The following is an 18,897-nucleotide window of genomic DNA, read 5'->3' on the forward strand; positions in this document are numbered from 1 at the left end:
AGTGGAATACTACCCACCTGATCCAGAAAAATTAATTTTGTTCCTGAGTATTAATCTGGTCATAGTACCTTCCTCAGTCACTGGGGTCTTTGTTGTTCATACTACAATGATGATGTTACTCCAGTTTTATTTACAACAAAACCACAAAAGTGAAAACACAGGACACATCAGGAAATGTTCTCAAAGGACAATGCAGTGTCACAAATCAAAGGAGTACATCATTAGCAGTTGCAGGAATGATTTTAAAGGATCTTCATTAATTGATTGCTTCATGCTGAGAATGATTTTCTAAAAATAATTCAGGAGGGTAACACGTTGAAAGAAGAGGATCTTCTTCCATTGTAGGACTCCAGTGCTTTAACAAGTCCAGTAGCTCCCATGAAGAAAAAGTTGACTGAAAATTTCTCTGATGCTGCTGCTGCCACAGCTACTTACTGTATGTTAGTGTGAGGAATTATGAAGACCTAGGAAATAATACAAAAAATAGGAAAAGAGAATTTAACAGGTGGTGAGAGCACTGAAAGTTGTATTTGTGTAAAATACTTTTATTATTCAAAAGGTTTGTAAAAATGTAGTAACATTGTGTTTTGTAAATCAAGTAATATCCTTTTGATGAAATAATAAATAATAACTGAAAAAAATACTGGTTTTAAGGAGTCTGTGTGGAGTGGGGGTGAGGACACATAAGACCCTGGAGTTTAGCAATCTGCTTCTGCTGCTTTGTGTGTGACTGAAGGGAAGAGAAGCTGTAATCCTGTAATCCTGCACCAGTGCTGGCACACACTCTGTTCATTCCATGAATTGTCATTCCAGAGGGAGCCAGTTTAGATCTGAGTGAGGATCCAGCCTCTCTCTTTTCCCCCATTCTTAAGACTTGAGTAGTTGGGTGGATTGTAGTGCCTGATCCACATGTGCTATGTGTGTACTAATGTACACTCACCATGTGTAGCCCAGACGAATTCTCATGAGGTTGCCTGTCACAAAGGTTTTCCCTAGGACCAGTTTTGCTCTCACCAGGCAGTAGCTGCCCCCTCTCTAGCAGCTCAGGAGAGCTGGATTTGCCAGGGTGGGTCACAGAAAAGCTCTGCCATTTGACAGTACAGCCTGGTCTGTCATGGATTGGCATTTGGAGAGTTTTAATCTCAGTGGACTGAGCTCACACTGTACATCCTCCCTTAGCAGGGAAGCTCAGCCCTCTTTCTGGTATTGGTGACTGCCTATTGTCAGGAAATTTGAAGAAACTCAGTAGATATGAAACCTTTAACCCAGTTTGATTAAACCAGGTTAAGTTCACAGTTCAGTGATACAGAAGTGCTGCTGATGGACAGACAAGCAAGCACTGCAGAAGGTACTGTGTAAACTGTGGTTCCCTAGAAATGCAGAGCAGAAAACTGCAAGTGTACAGTTACTTGCCAGCAGGAGCATTTTAACTGTATGCAAACATCCAGTTTGCTTTCAAGTCTGTTTCTTATTGATCTTTCATATATTGCTTTAATTAGACTAATAACTCAGGACTGCACTCTGGATTACACAACAGTTTTTGGGAGAGATATTGGGCAGTTTATTGCAGCCCAGTGAGAAGTGCAAGCTGTGGCCTTTTTTTGGATCCTCCTCAGTAAGGGCTAACCAAGAAATTCACTGGTTGTGCCATTCCACTCCTGTAATGCCAAACCTCCAATTTATTAATTTGGGTAAGATGCTTTTTAAATCACTGTGGTAACAGTACTAATTAAAACTGGCTTTGAAACTGACTTGTTCAGATGATGTATTATTATTACAAATCCATTATTTTAGGTTTTAAGACAGCTTTTAGTGTCAGTTTTGAATAACCAGCTGTCTCCTTTCTGTCATTTTAAGCCAGCTATTGTCAGTTACTTAAGTTCTAACATAATTGCAAGTGTGTCTTTAAATGATTAAAATTTAATACGAACATTCAGACATGGCACAGCTACAACAGAAGAGGTAAACGTGTTCAAAGTTTAATTTTTGCCTGGGATGGGTAACTGAAATTCTGCAGCTCCTGACCCTTTCCACATCCTCCTGGCCATAAATGACCACAGAGCCAGAGACCCCCTACCAGCTTGGTAGGGCAGGGACCTTAATGCCTATTTTTTTTATGATTCTGTTTCTTTTTTGGGAATTCCTGCTGTTTTGCAGGTGTCTCTGATGCTCTGCATCTTTCTGAGCCATGTCCCACCACCAGCCCTCCAACTGGTAATCAAGAGATGATGTGCTTTTCCTGAACAACCTGTTCAACAGGTATCTCAGCACTACGGAAGGAGCCCTAGTTACCTACAGGATGCTTTCTTCCAGTGGTCACAGCTGTATGAAGACACATGGAGGTAAGAGCCACCACAGGATGCTGTGGGATCCTAGGGGTGCTGTGAGAACCCAGGGACACTGTACAATCCCAGGGATGTTCTAGGAAGCCAGGAATGCCATGGGATGCTATGGGATCCCAAAGATGTTTCAGGATGAGAAGAATCCCAAGGCTTGCTATGGGATGAGCAATATCCCAGGAAGAGTGTGGGATTCCAAAGATGCTGCAAGATGAGTGGGACACTGGGGGGCAGTGGGACTTTCGGGAGGCTGTAGAATGAGCAGGATCCAAGGGGGGCTGTGGGACCCCAAGGGAGGCTGTGGGACCCCAAGGGAGTCTGTGGGACCCCGGGAATGCAGGGGACTGCCAGAGGTGCTGTGGGATGAACCCCCAGGGTCCTGGTGCAGCCCATGTGCAGGACTAACCCATGCTTCATCTGCCCGGGCCGGCGGGCGTCGGAAGCCGTCGGACGGGGACCCTGCGGGGCTCCCGCGGGACGGGGCCTCGCCTGGAGGTGGCGGCGGAGGTGAGCGCCCGGCGGGACGCGGCTCCTGCGGTGCGGCGGGACCCGCCGGTGCCGGTTCGCCAAAAGCCCCATCGGGGCGAGGGCTGTGAGGGGACAACAGCATCACCGGCAGCTGCCGCCGGGACTCCCGCGGGCCGGGCAGGAGCGTCCCTGGCTCCCGGCCCCGCGTTCCCCCGAGGTCGGCGGGTGCCTGCAGGGCAGCTGCAGGGGCTCGGGTGGCCTTTAATCTTTTATTGCGGAGCAGTGGAGGGACGTGGGTAACTCGGATCGGTAGCTACAGCCTCGAAAAGGCTGTATGATGGGTGTATGAAGGGTGATGAACCTCTGAGCACTGCATCCATCGCTGGGAAAGAACCTCCGTGTTTAAAAAATTAATGGATCAGCTACTACTTTTTCGTTAATATACTCATAGGCTCTTTCTGTCTCAGCAATTATTTTATTCTGGCTCCCCTGAAAAGTGAGGGATTTGATAGCCTTGTTCTCTGATACACGTTAAGATACAGAGGAAGCATCAGGACTTACTCCTTGCTTCTGAAGTCCTCCTATATCTCAGCACTATCACTGCCCAGAATAAAACCCCGATGTATTCTTAACTTACATTCAGATGCTGGTACTTCAAAAAAAGTTGAAAATACCACTTTTCTCAGAAGCCTGGATTTGTGATAAACTGAGGACAGGGGGAAGAAGCATTAAAGATTTCTGTCACTCTAGAGGAAGTTTTGCTCTGCTGCTGTCTTGCTTAGCCTTGCTTGCTTGGTTTTTAAGCACAGAAACTTAAATACAATTTTTTCTTCTGCTTAAAATTATGGTCTGTACCATTATTTTAATTATGACCCTTCTGGGGAAAACATTTGATTTAATGTTCTCTGCATTAGGGATTTTTTGGTTTTTGTTACTTATTTTTTCTTTTATTATTCTAGATACAATTTGCAAATAAATAATTAGTCCAAAACATGTAGCCTTTGTTACAGGATGCTGTCTTTTATATTGTATACATTTTAATTTTAAATGTTTTAAATTGGGGAAAATACTATTAAACAAACTCTTTGTCTTAGGTTAGTGCAGAAAATTTAAATGAGTCTTTTGAAATAAACTTTTGAAATCTGGAAAGTTTGTAACTAGTGTTTTGTTTTTCTCTTTATCTCTTTTAATCAGGTTGCACTAAAGTAAAACTGCTGCTGTGAACAGAGTTTGTTAACATGAAACTCACTGGAATTGCTTGCATCCAGGAGCACTATGGAGCAGTTTTCAACATGGAGGAGGAATTGTTACACGGGTCTGGTAACAGAAGACAGTATTTCACTGACAGAAAACTTATATTAAGTGGGGTAGCAACACCCTGGCACCAAACCTCTAACTCTAAAGTGAACAGAAATGCTGGAGCACTGAATGAAAAAAGTATGAGAGCAGTGGTGACAGGAGGAGGAGGCTATTTTGGATACAAGCTGGGATGTGCTCTTGCCAGTGCAGGAGCTTCTGTTGTCCTGTATGACATACACAAGCCCATCTGGGAAATTCCCAATGGAGTAGTGTGTATCCAGGTATGATAACTGTATTTTCACAACAGTCAAAGTTCATTTGCCTTTTCACTAATGTCTTAGTAGTTTTCACAGCATCCAAGTACCTTGTTGCTAACAATTGCTGGTTTCAATATCTAATTTAGCTGTGTGATTATCCCACATGATTTTTTGTCAACTGATTTTAGTCTGTCAGAAATTAGGAAAACAATGAAACCTTGTAATGTGTAGCACAGGGAACCTGCTCCACCTTCTGACTCTGAAGTATTCCTGGGGACCCAGGCACTGCCCTCATCTGTTTAATCACCTGTAGAATGAACAGAGAGGAGTATTATGAGGCTTAATGAATGTTTTTTTAAAGTCCTTTGAGTTCTATGGTAAAAAAGTATAACTCACCAAGTACTGAATGGGCATACTTTGCAGTCCCAGGATGTACAAAGTACAGTTATGTGTATGACTTCCCTCTCTGCTAACCTGCAGCTTTGATTTCAAGTCCAAATATATTTTCTTCTGTATTGCAGGCAGATGTCAGGGATTATGATGCCATATTTGCAGCCTGTGAAGGGGCTGACTGTGTGTTTCATGTAGCTTCATATGGAATGTCAGGAAGAGAGCAAGTGAGTCCAAATAGTTTTGTTTTTTTTTCTGTGTGATTGCCCACACTGAGGATGAGAGACTTGACACTGTAACACTACATGTTCCACTTCTTCAAATTATCCTGAGAGCATGAATTCCATGTCTAGGCTGTTTTGGTAGATTGCTCTGTGCAAACTGTGTACTAGCTGCAAGCCATCTGCTTACAGTACTGTTTTCCTAGTTGTGAAATTATTTCTTCTCTAGCAGAGGCTCCACCAAGAGCCTGGAAGCTTTGGAGTTTGGAAATGGCATTGAAGAGTTCTGAAATAGTGTGAGGACAAAAGGAAAGACAAGGGAGGCTGGTTCCCTCCAAACCCCTGATCCCTCCCTGAACTTTTCACATGGAGCTCCTTGCTGTAATGTCACAGGGAGGCATGAAACCAGAATTAAATTATACATTATTTTATATAGTTAATTTATAACAACAGCTGAATTTCAAGTCTTAATTGTTTGCCATGGGGTAGAAACCTGTAAGGACATACTTGATGTAGGACGCTGAGCCACAGTTTTCATTAGAGTTATGAGCACACACACCCTTTCTTAACTTATTTACCTTAGCTGGACAGAACAGCTCAGTCAAAGATGTTTGCAATTAAGCAGCACATACTTACAATTGCTACTGAAACCTGGATACTTAAAATAGTGCTGCCAAATGTATGGTATTGGAAATGTATATTCAGAAGCAACACAATTCACTTTGTTTCAAGCAGGCTAGTCTGTAAATATACAATAAAATACAGGCATAGTTAAAAAATATTTATGTGACTTACTGAATTCTGAAGCAGCATTCTAAATTATCTTTTTTATAATTAAAGCTGTAAAATACTTACTGTTATTTGGGGATATCTATAGCATCCCTTTATTGCATTTGAAGAGTATTACTATTAAAACATTCTTTATTTTCCTAGTTACACAGAGAAGAGATTGAAACTGTAAACATTCACGGAACAAAATTTATCATTGATGGTATGTATTTAACTTTGCCATAGGGCACTGGTAGAGCAAATCAAAATATTCTGCCACTTACATAAAAACAATTGGCTTTTTTGACACAAACTATTTTTTACAAAATATTTTCTATTTTTGGCAGAGAAGGAAACACGTAATTGGGGCTTTTATGCTCAATTCTGTTATGGGGTGTGATAAGAGAGCCAGAACTACAGTTCAACTACTTTATCTTTTTGTAACCTGATGCCAGAATCAAAATCCATGTAAGGAGTTCAGTAATTCCATGTGTATTTTGCAGCAGCAATCCTTGTTGCTATCTAATAACTTGTGCACAGGTAGTGGGCAGCCCTGAAAGCAGATGGACTTCCAGCCACCTGCCTGGCTGGAGCTGTGGCCCATCTCAGTAGCTGGTAGCAGAGGCTCTCCCAGAGCCAGTGTCAGCTCACAGCATCTACACTAGGATGTGCCAGATCTTAAAACACCTGGTTCTTCCCTGTAAATACACTTTGTGTTTTAACATTTACTCTTGTAAAGACTTGACAGTTTCTCAGGAAAAGGTCATACAAAGTTTTTTACCAATATTATTTAATTTTCCACTAAACTAATATGCTTCATACATTGCTGCAGCCTGCAAACGAAGGAACATCACCAGACTGATATACACCAGTACAGTAAATGTGGTGTTTGGAGGGCTTCCTATTGAGGATGGTGATGAGGAAACTGTGCCATACTTTCCAATTGAAAAGGTATTTTTGTTGTATTATATTTTCAAGTTTGCTCATTGTTTACTTTACTGTTTCTTGGAGTTTTCATTACCATGTTTTTGCCTGGTGCCAGGATCCAGTGGTCTTCCAAGAAAGAAGAAAGCTCTTTACAGTCTTTGTAGATGCTATTGATGACCTTAATACATCAGTTTTATGTACAATAAAGTATATATTTCTTTGTTTCCTCTCAAGGCCTTGATTCTGGAAAGTAACTGTTACTTTGAATGTTATGACATTCCACCTAGACATAGGGATTGTGTTATATGGCTTGATGCCTCTTTAGCCTTTTATTATTTCTATGGTTTTTCTGTTTCTCCCCTATTGAAGATGACACGTATTCAATGTAGTGCTTATATGGAAAAGCAGCCTATTTTTATGTGCTTTTATTGCATTTAATTCAACAGGAAAAGTATGTCTGGGTGCTATGCAAACACCATTGGTTTTTGTGTCTCTCTCCATCAAATACTTCACAGTCTTTAAGGAAGTAGAGATGGCTAGAGAATATCTTGAATAACATTTGAATAATCAAATAACATTTTCTCTGGGACAGTGCCATAAGGAGGTAAACAGTATAATTCAAACTAATCATAGCATCTTAGATACTTGGCTTTTAACTTTTCCATTACCTGAGAAAGAAATCCAGATTACAAAGTAGTGATCAATTACATTCTTGGCAGATGCAAAGCATACATATATTTATTGCTTCTCAAATGTGCTGAAATTAATTAACTGTATTTGCATAAACAAAAAATGGTTGCTAAACTTAGCAATATCTCTGTGTTTTATCCTAAACTAATACCCCAACAGCTTCTGTGTTTTGAGGTATTTGCTGCTATCTGCTAAGTAAAAACTAGTGGAGAAGAGATGCCTCTCTGCCCTATCATTTCAAGAATAGATAAAACTGTATTTGCTTTTTCTCTGTAGCATGTTGATCATTATTCCAGAACCAAATCAATTGCAGAACAAATGGTATTAGCAGCTAATGGAACTCCACTAGCAGGTACTTTCACCTCAGCATGAACCTTCCTGTCCCTCACTAACATCCTCTATCTTGTAGCAATCCTAAGTGGACAAGATGGTCCAGCAACTATGGAATCATAGGTGAAAATATTTTCATTTTAAAATAAGTGAAATTTCTAATTGTCCATAAAAGGTTTTAGTGTGGTAACAATGAGTTAAGTATGTTAATTGAAAAAACAAAGACAGCTATAAATTAAACAAAAACAAGTGTTTAATGTCACTGTATTATGCAACATACGTACAACACGAATGCTGATTAAACTATTATCACCCCATGAGTTATATATTAAAATCTTAAGAAGCCACCTGATACTAAAGTCTGGAATTATTTATTAGTGCTTCCCAAAGTTTTCCATGTTGAGGAAGCCAGTTATAGACTTGTATACTTAAGCTCACCTGTGAGATACTCTAACTGCCAGTGCAAAACAAATTAATGTAAAGTGCAACATGATTCTGTGTGACCAAGTGATACTGAGCTAAATTTAGCTGTAGACATCTTACAGAAAAGAATCTCTTCACTTGATACTTGCAGAGGGCTATAAAGAGAAATAAAGTCATTGATGGGCATTCCATTCTAATAGAACTAGTTTTAAAAATGAAGGGGTTTTTCCTTATTTCCTCTTTTCTCAGCAGCTCTTCACATCAAAGACCCTCTTCATTTTTGGAGCAATACACAGTTCTGCATTCATCAATGAAACCAGAATGTTATTGTTCCAAAGATCCCATTGTGATCCTGTGCCATAGCAGGACTGAGTCTTTTGTATGTGTTCAGGTACTGTTAAGAACAGTTATTATCAGATGATGAACCAGCCAACTGATATACTTGGGATATTATTGGATTTATGATGATCCTTACTTTAACCCCCTGAAGTAATCATGAGATTCAGCAGCAGTTCTAGCAGGAGGTGGCTGAGCCTACTGCTGAGAATCTTTCAGCTCTATCTTGTACTTCTAGCAAGTTACTGCTTCCAATTAATAATTCTGTATTAGTTGGTTTCATTTACCTTTCTCACTGGTAACTTGCTCAGTTCAGCAAAGTCATAACCACAGCTGGCACATTCATTCACTGCTTTGGCACAGAAACAAAGGACTGGTTAGAAAGAGCTTTTGTAATACTTGGTAATTTCTAAGAATCCAACTATGCTGGCAGGACTTCTCTGAATCTTATCTTGCTATTTTTCAAGTTCTGATTCCACCAACTTAATATCCAGCTACTAACTCAACACCCTTTGCTGTGTATTGTTTTTTAAGTTGATGAAGTTAATTTATTTCAAAGTTCTGCCCCCACTGACTTTGGTTCATACAAGCAAAGTGAAAGTCACTTAAGAATGGTCTTACCAATTCTTCTAGGAGGTGGAATACTCTACACATGTGTTCTCCGCCCACCAGGAATCTATGGACCAGAGGAGCAAAGACACTTGCCAAGGCTAGCAGTATGTATTTTAATTTTTTAATCAGCAGAATTTTCTGTGATACACAACAGCACTTATTTGTGTTATAAATTAACAATCCAGTGGTCTGTTGAGTATCTTATAACTTTTCTCAAAGGCACTATATAATATCTGTGAGGATGTATAGTACACCTAAAAAGCTTTTTTTTTTTTTAAATATGAACACATGTAAGTCCAGCTTTATAATTGAATGCTTACTATGACATTTAGCTCAATCTATGATATTTCAAATGTCTGTTTAAATGCAACGTACACCAAATGGCTTAAAATATTAATGAAAAGAGATAGGGCAAAATATCTTATTTCCAGTCTCAACTATTAACTGCTTGTGAAACAAGTGAAGGAGTTGGAAGCACTTTCTAGTACAATAGGTTACTAAAGGGCAAACAGTCGGGGTGTTCATGTTTTACTCTTTTTCACTTGATGTCTTTTAAATTGTAGAACCAATATAGTGTTAAGAATATGATCCCTGTAGAATTACATTGAGTTAGTAATTCTAAAATCACCAGTACAACATAAAGTTACATGCAGCTTTGAGGGAAGAATAGATTCAAACCTACCACATAATATTTTTGTGTTGTGGCTGAGGTAGGGGATTTAAGTATTAAAGTCAGCCAAATATGTTGTATCATTTTCTAAATAAATTAATTTTTAAGCACGTCAAATGTCATTTTAGTTAACCCTGAGATGTTTTCTTTAGCCCTGCCCCCAAAATACAGGTTGCTTAAATTTCTGTTTAAGATTTTAAGCTGCTTTATTATGACCCCACTTAAGGCATTATGCAACTGTCACATTTTGCAGTTTCTAAAATATACCTGTTAAATGAAAAGTGGGACAACTAGTATTACTTTCTGCTTTTTCCCAGCCAAAGCTATTTTTAAAATCTGATCCAATTTTGTTAATATTTTTTATCCATTTAGAACCGTATCTTCCCTTACTGTACATTTTACTAATCCTTAGAACAGACTTGTATTTTTTTGTAAATATTTCTCTGGTCAGGAAAGTCCACTCTACCTCATTAAAAAACCCAATTTGCTTTGGTTTCATGTGGTTTTTTTTTTATTTCTACAGAAGAATATTGAGAGAGGGCTACTTAGCTTCAAGTTTGGAGATCCTTCTGCTAAAATGAACTGGGTGCATGCAGAGAATCTTGTACAAGCTCAAATTCTAGCTGCTGAAGCTCTCACCCCAGAAAAGAACTACATAGCTGTAAGTAAACAATAAAAGCACCACGGTTTTCATTTGACAGTGCTGTATCCTGTTCCATAGTAACTACTGTAGTAGTATTGATTAAGTGTTAGCAGTCCTTTGGCTTATGTTGTTGTCTGTGCTTTTAGCTGACAAAAGTGTTGGGACCTGGCAACACTGCCTGTGCAGTGTTTTAAGAGCTGGAATACTCAGTTCTGTCAGAATCTCTCTGATTTTTGCATTTTTGTAATGTAATATTGGCCATTTCTGCAAGATGAGCAAAAAATGTTTTCTATATCAGAAATGAAACTGGAAGTGCAAGCAGGTTTATATCCTGTCTATAGATCCAGACCTAATGTTCTTTCTGAACTCTGGTGATCAGTTCTTCCCATACCATGTGCAAATAATAGCACATTTAATTCAGGTTCATTGACTTCAAAAAGTTTTCCTCTTTGTAAACACAGACTTTTATTTGACTTAGAAAGCACTACCCTTAAACTATATTAGAAAGATTTTGCAAGTAGATTAAACAACTTTTTCTAAAACCCTGTAAGCAAAAGTGACACAGGTAAGGTATTCCTTAGTTACACAGATGGGGTCTTACAGATTTGAGTAAGTCTTAACTACTGCAAAAGCAGGACATGTCCCTCCCTTTGGTGGCTGTTAACAGCACAGGTTAGCTATGCCACCAGTTGGGTGCATCAAGTACTGTCTGTGTTGTCAGCATGGCCATTCACACAATTAATAACTTATTTATACCAATAATTTGTTAATCACAAAACCCACTGGTCCACCAAATTCATTGCACACCTTAGTGCAGCTGACTGCAACACATGTAAATACTTTCTTGGCTTGTATGTACATCCATGCATGTTTTATATTGCTTTGTTATTTTTAAGGTACTCATAAGGAGGAAGATAAAGGAAAAGAACTCATACAGTTTTTACTAACTTCTCTCTTCTCTACCTCTTTAACAGAGTGGTCAGGTGTATTTCATTAATGATGGTGAAAAATTCAACCTTTTTGAATGGTTAACTCCACTTGTACGTACCAAATACACTTTATCTCCAAATACACTGATTTCTTTGACAATATGCAGCTCCAGCCTTTGTGTGCATGTCACATTTGATATGTTTAATTTGGGGGTAAGAGTTCTGTTCTGAATGTGGGTTTAACTCTGCTTAAAGTTCAGTGTGATCAGGGCTGTAACAAAGCCTACCTAAAACATTCCATGAAAGAAGCTGTGTTCACTGAGACCAAAGGACCATCTACACCTCTTTCAAGTTGCCACCCTCCTCATTTCATGAGCATGCATCTATTAAAAGTGGCTATTTTGGGTAGACAAAAAATATAAAGCTGGATGATAAATCTGTAATACACATTCTTTTCAGAAGATCATTTTATAGATAATGATGGGCTCAAAGCCATAAATATGTTAAAATGTTAAATCAGGCATCAATACACCAGGACATTTCAATTATTAAAAGCTTGAAAAAACTTGCCACTTGAAAATTTCATACTGTCTGCATGTGACATTTAACTGGAATCCCCTGAAAAATGAAAACTCAGATAGTAACAGTAATGATGAATTTTTCTGTTTCATCAGTAAATACTTCCACAAATACCTTCTTTATTGAAACTTTAAACTTGTTTGAGGTTTCTGGCTTTTTTCACTGTTTTTTGAATCTCTTTCAGTTTGAAAGATTAGGTTGCAGTAAGCCATGGATACGTATTCCTACTTCTTTAGTTTATGTATCAGGTAAAAATATTTTATCAGCATTTCTCTTTCCTCATTCCTAATTGTAGTATAATGCACCTTGTAGGGTTTTCTTTGTTTTGTTTTGTTTTTTAATTTGCCCACCACTTCCCTGTATAAAAATAATATGCTGCAGATACACCTAGTGTGATAAAAATAAGGGGTGAAGTTCTGCTGTGTGCAGTGTGTTGAAACCAGAATGATCTGATATTTAATTCCTACAAAACCAGGTTTGTGTAGGAATTTGCAGATGTAGAACTTTGTGGAGTTAATGGTATACATATAAAAATTAAATGAAAAAATGTGTGACTTCAAGAAATACAATGAAGTATCTGCTTGCTGCCCAGGTAAATTCCTTGTTCTCCTTTATCCCCTGCTCTGTAAAGAATCAACCCCCCTGTGCAACTAAAACAGAATCCAAGTTTGAGTATTTTATGTTTTTATGAAGTCTCATAAGAGAGAAGATCTTTCCACTAGACTGTCACCAATGCTCCAAACCCTTTTCAAAAAAGCACCCTAATTCAGGCTGACTGAAGTATTAAGATTAAACCCAACCCCTTGTGAGCAAGTATTCCAGTTAATGTTAAATATGGTGCTCTGAGCTCTGAGATTCATGATTATCCTTCACAGTTAAATACAGGGCAAGATACACCAAAAGCAATTTACTGTTCTTACCTCAAGCAGAAATCTTTTGTTATGCAGCCATGATAATGGAATACCTTCACCTGCTGCTGAAACCATTTGTTGAACTGTCCCCACTGCTGACCAGAAATGAGGTAAAGTCTTTGTAAACTCTCACAGGATACACACATGCATAGTAATACTGAGGGACTATTTAAGGTTGTCAGCAGAAAGTAACATCCACCCAATAGTACTTCAGCCTCCAGTTTCCAGGGCAGATGTACACATTGTACACAGTATAGTATGCTGATATCATAATATTTGAAAAGATAAGTTATGCCTTCAATCTGGGAGAGGCTGCTTCAGCTCCCTCCTTCCAAGGCCCAGTGTCCTGTATGGTTTGGCTGGTCAATTGGACCTTAATTTCTTAAGATACTTAAGCATCTAAGAGATGGCTTTTATCTGCTTCCTACAGTATATAAAAGAACACTGAATATTTTTTATGGATATTTACAAGGCTAGAATGTTTTGCTTTGGGCTTTCAAGACCCTCCTTTTGAGTGAGAATTTTTAAATACCGTGACCTGTCAATAGGGCATTGATATAATGCAAGGTTTGTTTCGTGTATTCATGTCTTCATATGTTGAATCTTTTATCCTACAGGTACAGAACATTTCTATAACTCACACATTTCGAATAGACAAGGCACGGAGCCAGCTGGGGTACAGCCCTGAGAAGTTTGCATTTGCTGATTCTGTGGACCACTACATTAAAACAAGACCAGAAGCCCAGAATCACCACATCTTCCTCAAAGTTTTGCTTTCTTTAATTGTTAGTTTAAGTTTGATCTTTCTTTCTTTAAGATTTGATGGCCTTTCGGTTTTGCATTTTTTTAAAGAAACACAACACTGACTTGCAGAAACTGTGTGTGCTCAGTCATGGGACTGCTACCTGGATCATCTGAACCTCCACAATAGTTGCTGGCCCCAGTGCAATAAACAGGTGGCTATTTTGGGGCTTAAAAACACAGCTGTAACATATTGGTAGCTGTATTTGAGAAATTAAAATACAGTAAACAATTTTGGCCTTGTTGCTGAAACAAGGTCAAGATTGTGGCATCTTTTTGTTTAACACCAAAAAATGAACTTTCTGAACTGCTGAAGTAAATGAGAACCTGCAGAAAGAACAGTAGCTACACCAAGTCTGCAGTGCTTCACCAGTGAAGAAAAATGGTTTCAAGAAGGAGAACTATTGACCACAGCTGCTGCCACAGCTCACTGCCTTGGGGAACTCAGGAACAAGCAAAGAGATGGACAGGACAGAGACAGACTACTGTAAATAACATGTACCAGCTGTGCAGAGAGAGGTCACAGCATGTGAATTTCTTTTGTGAATTAGCTGTATCACTGCATATGGGGGTAAATAAATGTGTACTTGAAGCTTCACCACAGAATCCTGTGTCCGTGCACACTGTTCAGAACCCCTCACCACCCTACTCTGAGGTGCAGAGCAATCTGCAACAGGGCAAGCACCTCGTGGCAGTTCAGAGGCCTAGGGGATACATGCAGCTATGGTTTTTCACAAGTCAAAATTGCATATATTAGTTAATTAGGGTAATTATTAATTAATTACATTAGTCAAGTGCATTTCTGTCACAGCAGAGGAATATGCCACTCTGGGCTGCACTAGTCTTTGTACTGTAGTTACCAAAGACATCAACAATGAAGTTTAGTTGCTCATTAGCTGCAATGCAGGTACAGGTACATTTTGCACCTAATTTCAAGAGTATAGCAGTTGTATTGGGCAAGTCCATGTGGTAGCTGAAGTGAACAACGTGCTTCTTGAACTACTGTTCAGTTAAAATGGGTGAAAAGCAGAGGGTATTTGGAAGGCCCCACTCCTTCCCACCTGCCACACATGCTCGTGATTTATTAGAAAAATCTGCCTCCCCTCTGCATCTTTTCCAGCCTTTAACATGGGGAGGGAACAATCAGGAGCAGGATGGGAGCAGAAGTAGTGAGCATGGGAGACAGCACCAGGGATGAGACAGGAGATCTAGAGGAATCGTGTTTGGGGAGCAGAGGAAGTAATCAGAAATGGATTTGAGAATTCTGGAGAAGGTGAGAGAACTGAGACATCACACCAGTTGTCTCCCTCCAGGACAGGCAGCAAAGGGCAGGTGCAGGGCCTGCAGCTTCAAGGTTTTCAGAAACTCAAGCTCAGAAGAGAATGCAGAATTGCTGAAATTAGCACTTCATTTTATTTTCAATCCAAAAGACACGCAAGGAGGAGATGCCACCTTCTTCAGTGAACAGCACATCTTCCTGAAATTCCTTTTTCGACCCCGAAAACCCCACCCCGAGCGGAACCGGGTCGCCGTGTCCAGCCCGGCTGTGACAGCCGAACCATCTGCGGGCTAACCCCGCGGGGTCGCTGGCCGGGCGGGGAAAAGGAGCCGCGGCGACAAAACAGCTTTGGCAGCGGTGGGATTCGAACCCACGCCATCGAAATGACTGGAGCCTAAATCCAGCGCCTTAGACCACTCGGCCACGCTACCGCCTGCCTGCTCCTCCGCCCGACAGGCTCTTTCACGGGGCGGCGCCGCCGCTCTCTCCACCCACCAGAGTACGTTGCACACCTGCCTCTGCGATATCACACCGGCCTCCGGTACGGCGGGCCGGTGCTCCCCGCAAAACGCAAGAGCCGCCCTGGGCGCGGCCTCCCGGTTCGGCTGCGGGAGCTCCAGGGCCGGGTCCGCCCCCCGCAGGCCCCGCCAGCTCCCCGCGCCCGCCGCGCGCTCGATAGGTGGCGCCGCCTGCACACGTGTCCGGACTGCTGCCCGCGCTGACCTCTGACCCGCGCAGGCCGCAGCCCCGGTGTGCCAACGCCGGAACCCGGCCAGCCCCGGGTCTCACCCCGCTGCTGCTTCGGGTACCGGACCTCGGGTAGCCCCGCAGGGCACTTTGTCCGGGGCAGGCGGGGGCCGGCACCTCGTCAAAGCGCTGCCCAGATGTTCGTTCCCCTCCTCAGCAGCGGTAGAACGCAGTGCAGGTGCGCTCTGCAAGGTGGCACAGGGCCACCATCTCTGGGGTGTCCGTGTTGTGGCCACGCAGGGCCGAGGGCAGCGCTTTGCTGGTGCCTTTGCAGCTGTGACAGCACCTTTGCACGCATCTTCCAGCCAGTCTGCCTCTTCCCCATAGACAGGAACCCCCTTTCCTTCTCCCCAGCCACCCTTGGGCAGACAGCAGCCTCGTGGCCCACGCACCCACCAGTGTCACCCGTGGAGCTGCACATCCCACAGTGCCGGCACACCGCGGGGCCACTGACCTTCCTTGCCAGCTGCTGACTTGGCAGTGCAGTGTGTCTTCAGATGAACCATTCCCACCCAAAATGGGAGGCCCCTGGCTGCCTTTATCCTGGTGCTGCTCAACATGGAGCTGCAGGAGCTGGTACAACGTAGAGCTGGTGGCCAGGGCCATCCATGCACAGCTCGTTGCCCGGCTGCAGTGGTGTCTCCCTTACCTGCTGCTGCTGAGCTCTGGCGTGCTGTAAACAGCTGCTTTTCTTGTCCCATCAATGAGGGAGCTGGGTTTGGCAACCAGAGACAGATTCAGGCTGTTACTGGTGAGCAGAAAGACAAATTCTCATATTCTTGGAGGCCTGCAGGAGGAATTGGTATAATTACTTAATGGACAGAGCTAAAAACATCAAGATCAAATAATATGCAGTTAAAACAACACAGGAAAACGGTGTCTAGCATTGCTCAGTGGTGTCTAGCATTGCTCTCCTCCCCATGGGAAGTCATGCACTGGTGCACCAGGAGGTACATTTTATGTTCACCTACCATACAGCTGAAGGGAGGTTTGTGACTCACTGGATTTACCTTGTGAGAAGGGACTGTTACAGGAGAAATTGTTCAGAGAATTGATTTATAGGCAATTTTTCACCTGGGTTTTCAAATGAGTGCAGAACAAAATTGTTCTGACAGTGTCATCTGGGGTGTGCTTTCCTTATTCCTTTCAAAACCAGCAGTTCCCTAGAACAGCAGTTTGAGCATACTGGATCTTGGGATAGTAGGTATGCTCTTGGAAAAATATACACTCATAGCTGAAAGAATCATGCACTAGACTTGCAGGTCACTAATTTACCACGTTGTAATTTAATATTTAGTATTTAAAAAAAAATTAAACTCTTTAAGTGTTAAGAATAGGTAACATATAAATGGGAAACTGGAAATAGAAGTGCAGCATTTATGGGCCAATATCTAACTTCAATGTATGTCTTCAGTATTTCAGCAAACACTTTTTCAGTATCACTAACTGTTAAGAAAATGTTGTAGAGAAGAGAAGCCCAAGATGTAAACTTGAAAATAAGTACACCCTTCCATCAGGCTACCAGAGCTGGCTTATTTAAAGACATGAGAAATGTGTAGCTTCAGATGGTATAACCTAGCTAGTTTCCTAATATGTTAGAACATTCTCCATGAGGATACGTGTCATAAAATAGCTGTATGCCACACTACATCATTTCTTGTCTAAAACAAGACTGTATTTACATGAGTCTAAAGCCAGTTACTCTTGTGTTCAGCTGGGCTCAGATCTCACACCAGTAACAGTATTCCACTGTTATCAGAAGCCTACAATAGCAGCTGGTGATTTTTCTAACCATTACCAACACATTTTTAGGCAGTGGGAATCAGGCATCTGGCTTCAACAAGGCCTCCAGAATTAATTTGACAAGTCTGCCCTCTTCCCAGGCCCTCCTGGGTGTTGCTCTCCTTAGGGTGCTCAACTGGGCTGCCCACAGAATGAGAAATGGGGAAATGCACATTCTGGTGCTGATGGGGTAAAAGCACCTGGTTTTCAAATGCTATTAATATTACAAGAGTGATAAGCATCTGGAAGATAAATAGGACCTTGGAGGTTTCAACCCACAATGTCCCTGTAGGAAGCAGCATGAAACAGGGCTCAGTCAAATCTGTTTCACATTCTCAAACAAGTTCTGCACCCTCCACATAGTGCTGGAAATGGTAGCCAAAATTAGTCGGCTTCAGTTGCAGGCAGCATTCCTGCACGTGTTTGCTGCTCCTGCCAGTCTCCAAGCTAAGCTACAGTTTAATTTATATAAATAATAGTGGTGGTGAGTGGGTATTTCTGGCAGAGTTAGAACATCTGCTTTGTGAGTTTTTAATTAAATATTAGTAGTGTTCCTCTGAAAGATTATCTTGGCACCAGTGTTGCAGTAGCATTTCTCTGTTGTCTCCTTTGGAGAGCACAGGGATTGTGCATTCTGCTGTGATGTCCCAAGAGACAAGATCATCTTCCTGTTAAGGACATGCTCACATCTTCCAGTCTTGGTTTCTATATCCCTACTCATGACAAGTATCACCGAAGAGGATTATTTGCATGAGTAAGAGATTCAACAGCAGTAGAAGTGGCAGACTCTTTGCAGGCTGCCACATAATGCAGTTAAGTCAGAACCTATTTATGGTAATTTTTCATGTAACCCGTTAAAGAGTTTTGTTTAAATTTTCCACAATTTCTAGCTAAAGGAAAAGCTTAAATATGAGCTTTTCAGTCCAGAAAGACTGTTTGAGGAAGAATGAAAAAGTGGGTGCTTTGAGGAAATCTCACACCTTTGGAACTTAAATCTGGTGCGTAATTCTCTAAGTTTTTCATGGGGCAATGGAGCACTTTGCCATTTCATGTAGCTGAAAAGACCAATCTGAAGTGCATGGAGCCCCCACAGGCCCCATGGTCACTGCCCACCTCTGTTCCTCTGCCTTCTCTCAGGGTCCTCGGGGTGCTGCTGTGTGGTGGGCCCTTCCCATGGGCCGGGAAATCACCTTTAGGTTCCAAACCCAAATCAAACATAAATGAGAGGAAACTCGGACACCGCTCCTCTCCTCAAAGAGACCTGGCTTCATGTGGGTTTCCAGCGCAGGTGCTTTCTCTTCCGCCCCGGAATTCCCCCATCTCTAATACGCAACATTGGTAATCAGGGGCTTTCTCCTCAAAAATAATTTTTTTTTTTTTTCCCTTTCCCAGGAATTGTTTGCCAGGCTCGCCCCCATCCCCTTGGTGCGAAGCTACCGCCGTGTCCCTGTGTGCCCTCTCAGGCGAACGTGAGGCGCTGTCCCCTCAGGCGAGCG

At 41.6% G+C, this 18,897-nt stretch overlaps 1 protein-coding gene and 1 non-coding gene across 2 annotated transcripts; one reads left to right on the forward strand and one right to left on the reverse strand.

Moving 5' to 3' along the window:
• The first annotated feature begins 3,998 nt into the window (after positions 1-3,998).
• LOC103536807 (putative short-chain dehydrogenase/reductase family 42E member 2) lies at positions 3,999-13,658 on the forward strand. The gene is made up of 11 exons (XM_008503040.2): positions 3,999-4,387; positions 4,885-4,980; positions 5,908-5,965; positions 6,575-6,693; positions 7,636-7,711; positions 9,082-9,164; positions 10,254-10,391; positions 11,348-11,413; positions 12,066-12,129; positions 12,829-12,902; positions 13,410-13,658. The coding sequence occupies exons 1-11, from the start codon at positions 4,046-4,048 to the stop codon at positions 13,656-13,658; spliced, it is 1,365 nt and encodes a 454-aa protein (XP_008501262.2). The 5' UTR covers positions 3,999-4,045.
• A 1,563-nt stretch (positions 13,659-15,221) lies between these two features.
• TRNAL-UAG lies at positions 15,222-15,303 on the reverse strand. The gene has a single exon. It is a non-coding gene; the product is annotated as a tRNA-Leu (tRNA).
• Positions 15,304-18,897: the final 3,594 nt, after the last annotated feature.

This window comes from Calypte anna, chromosome 14, assembly GCF_003957555.1.
Source record: "Calypte anna isolate BGI_N300 chromosome 14, bCalAnn1_v1.p, whole genome shotgun sequence".
NCBI lineage: Eukaryota > Metazoa > Chordata > Aves > Apodiformes > Trochilidae > Calypte > Calypte anna.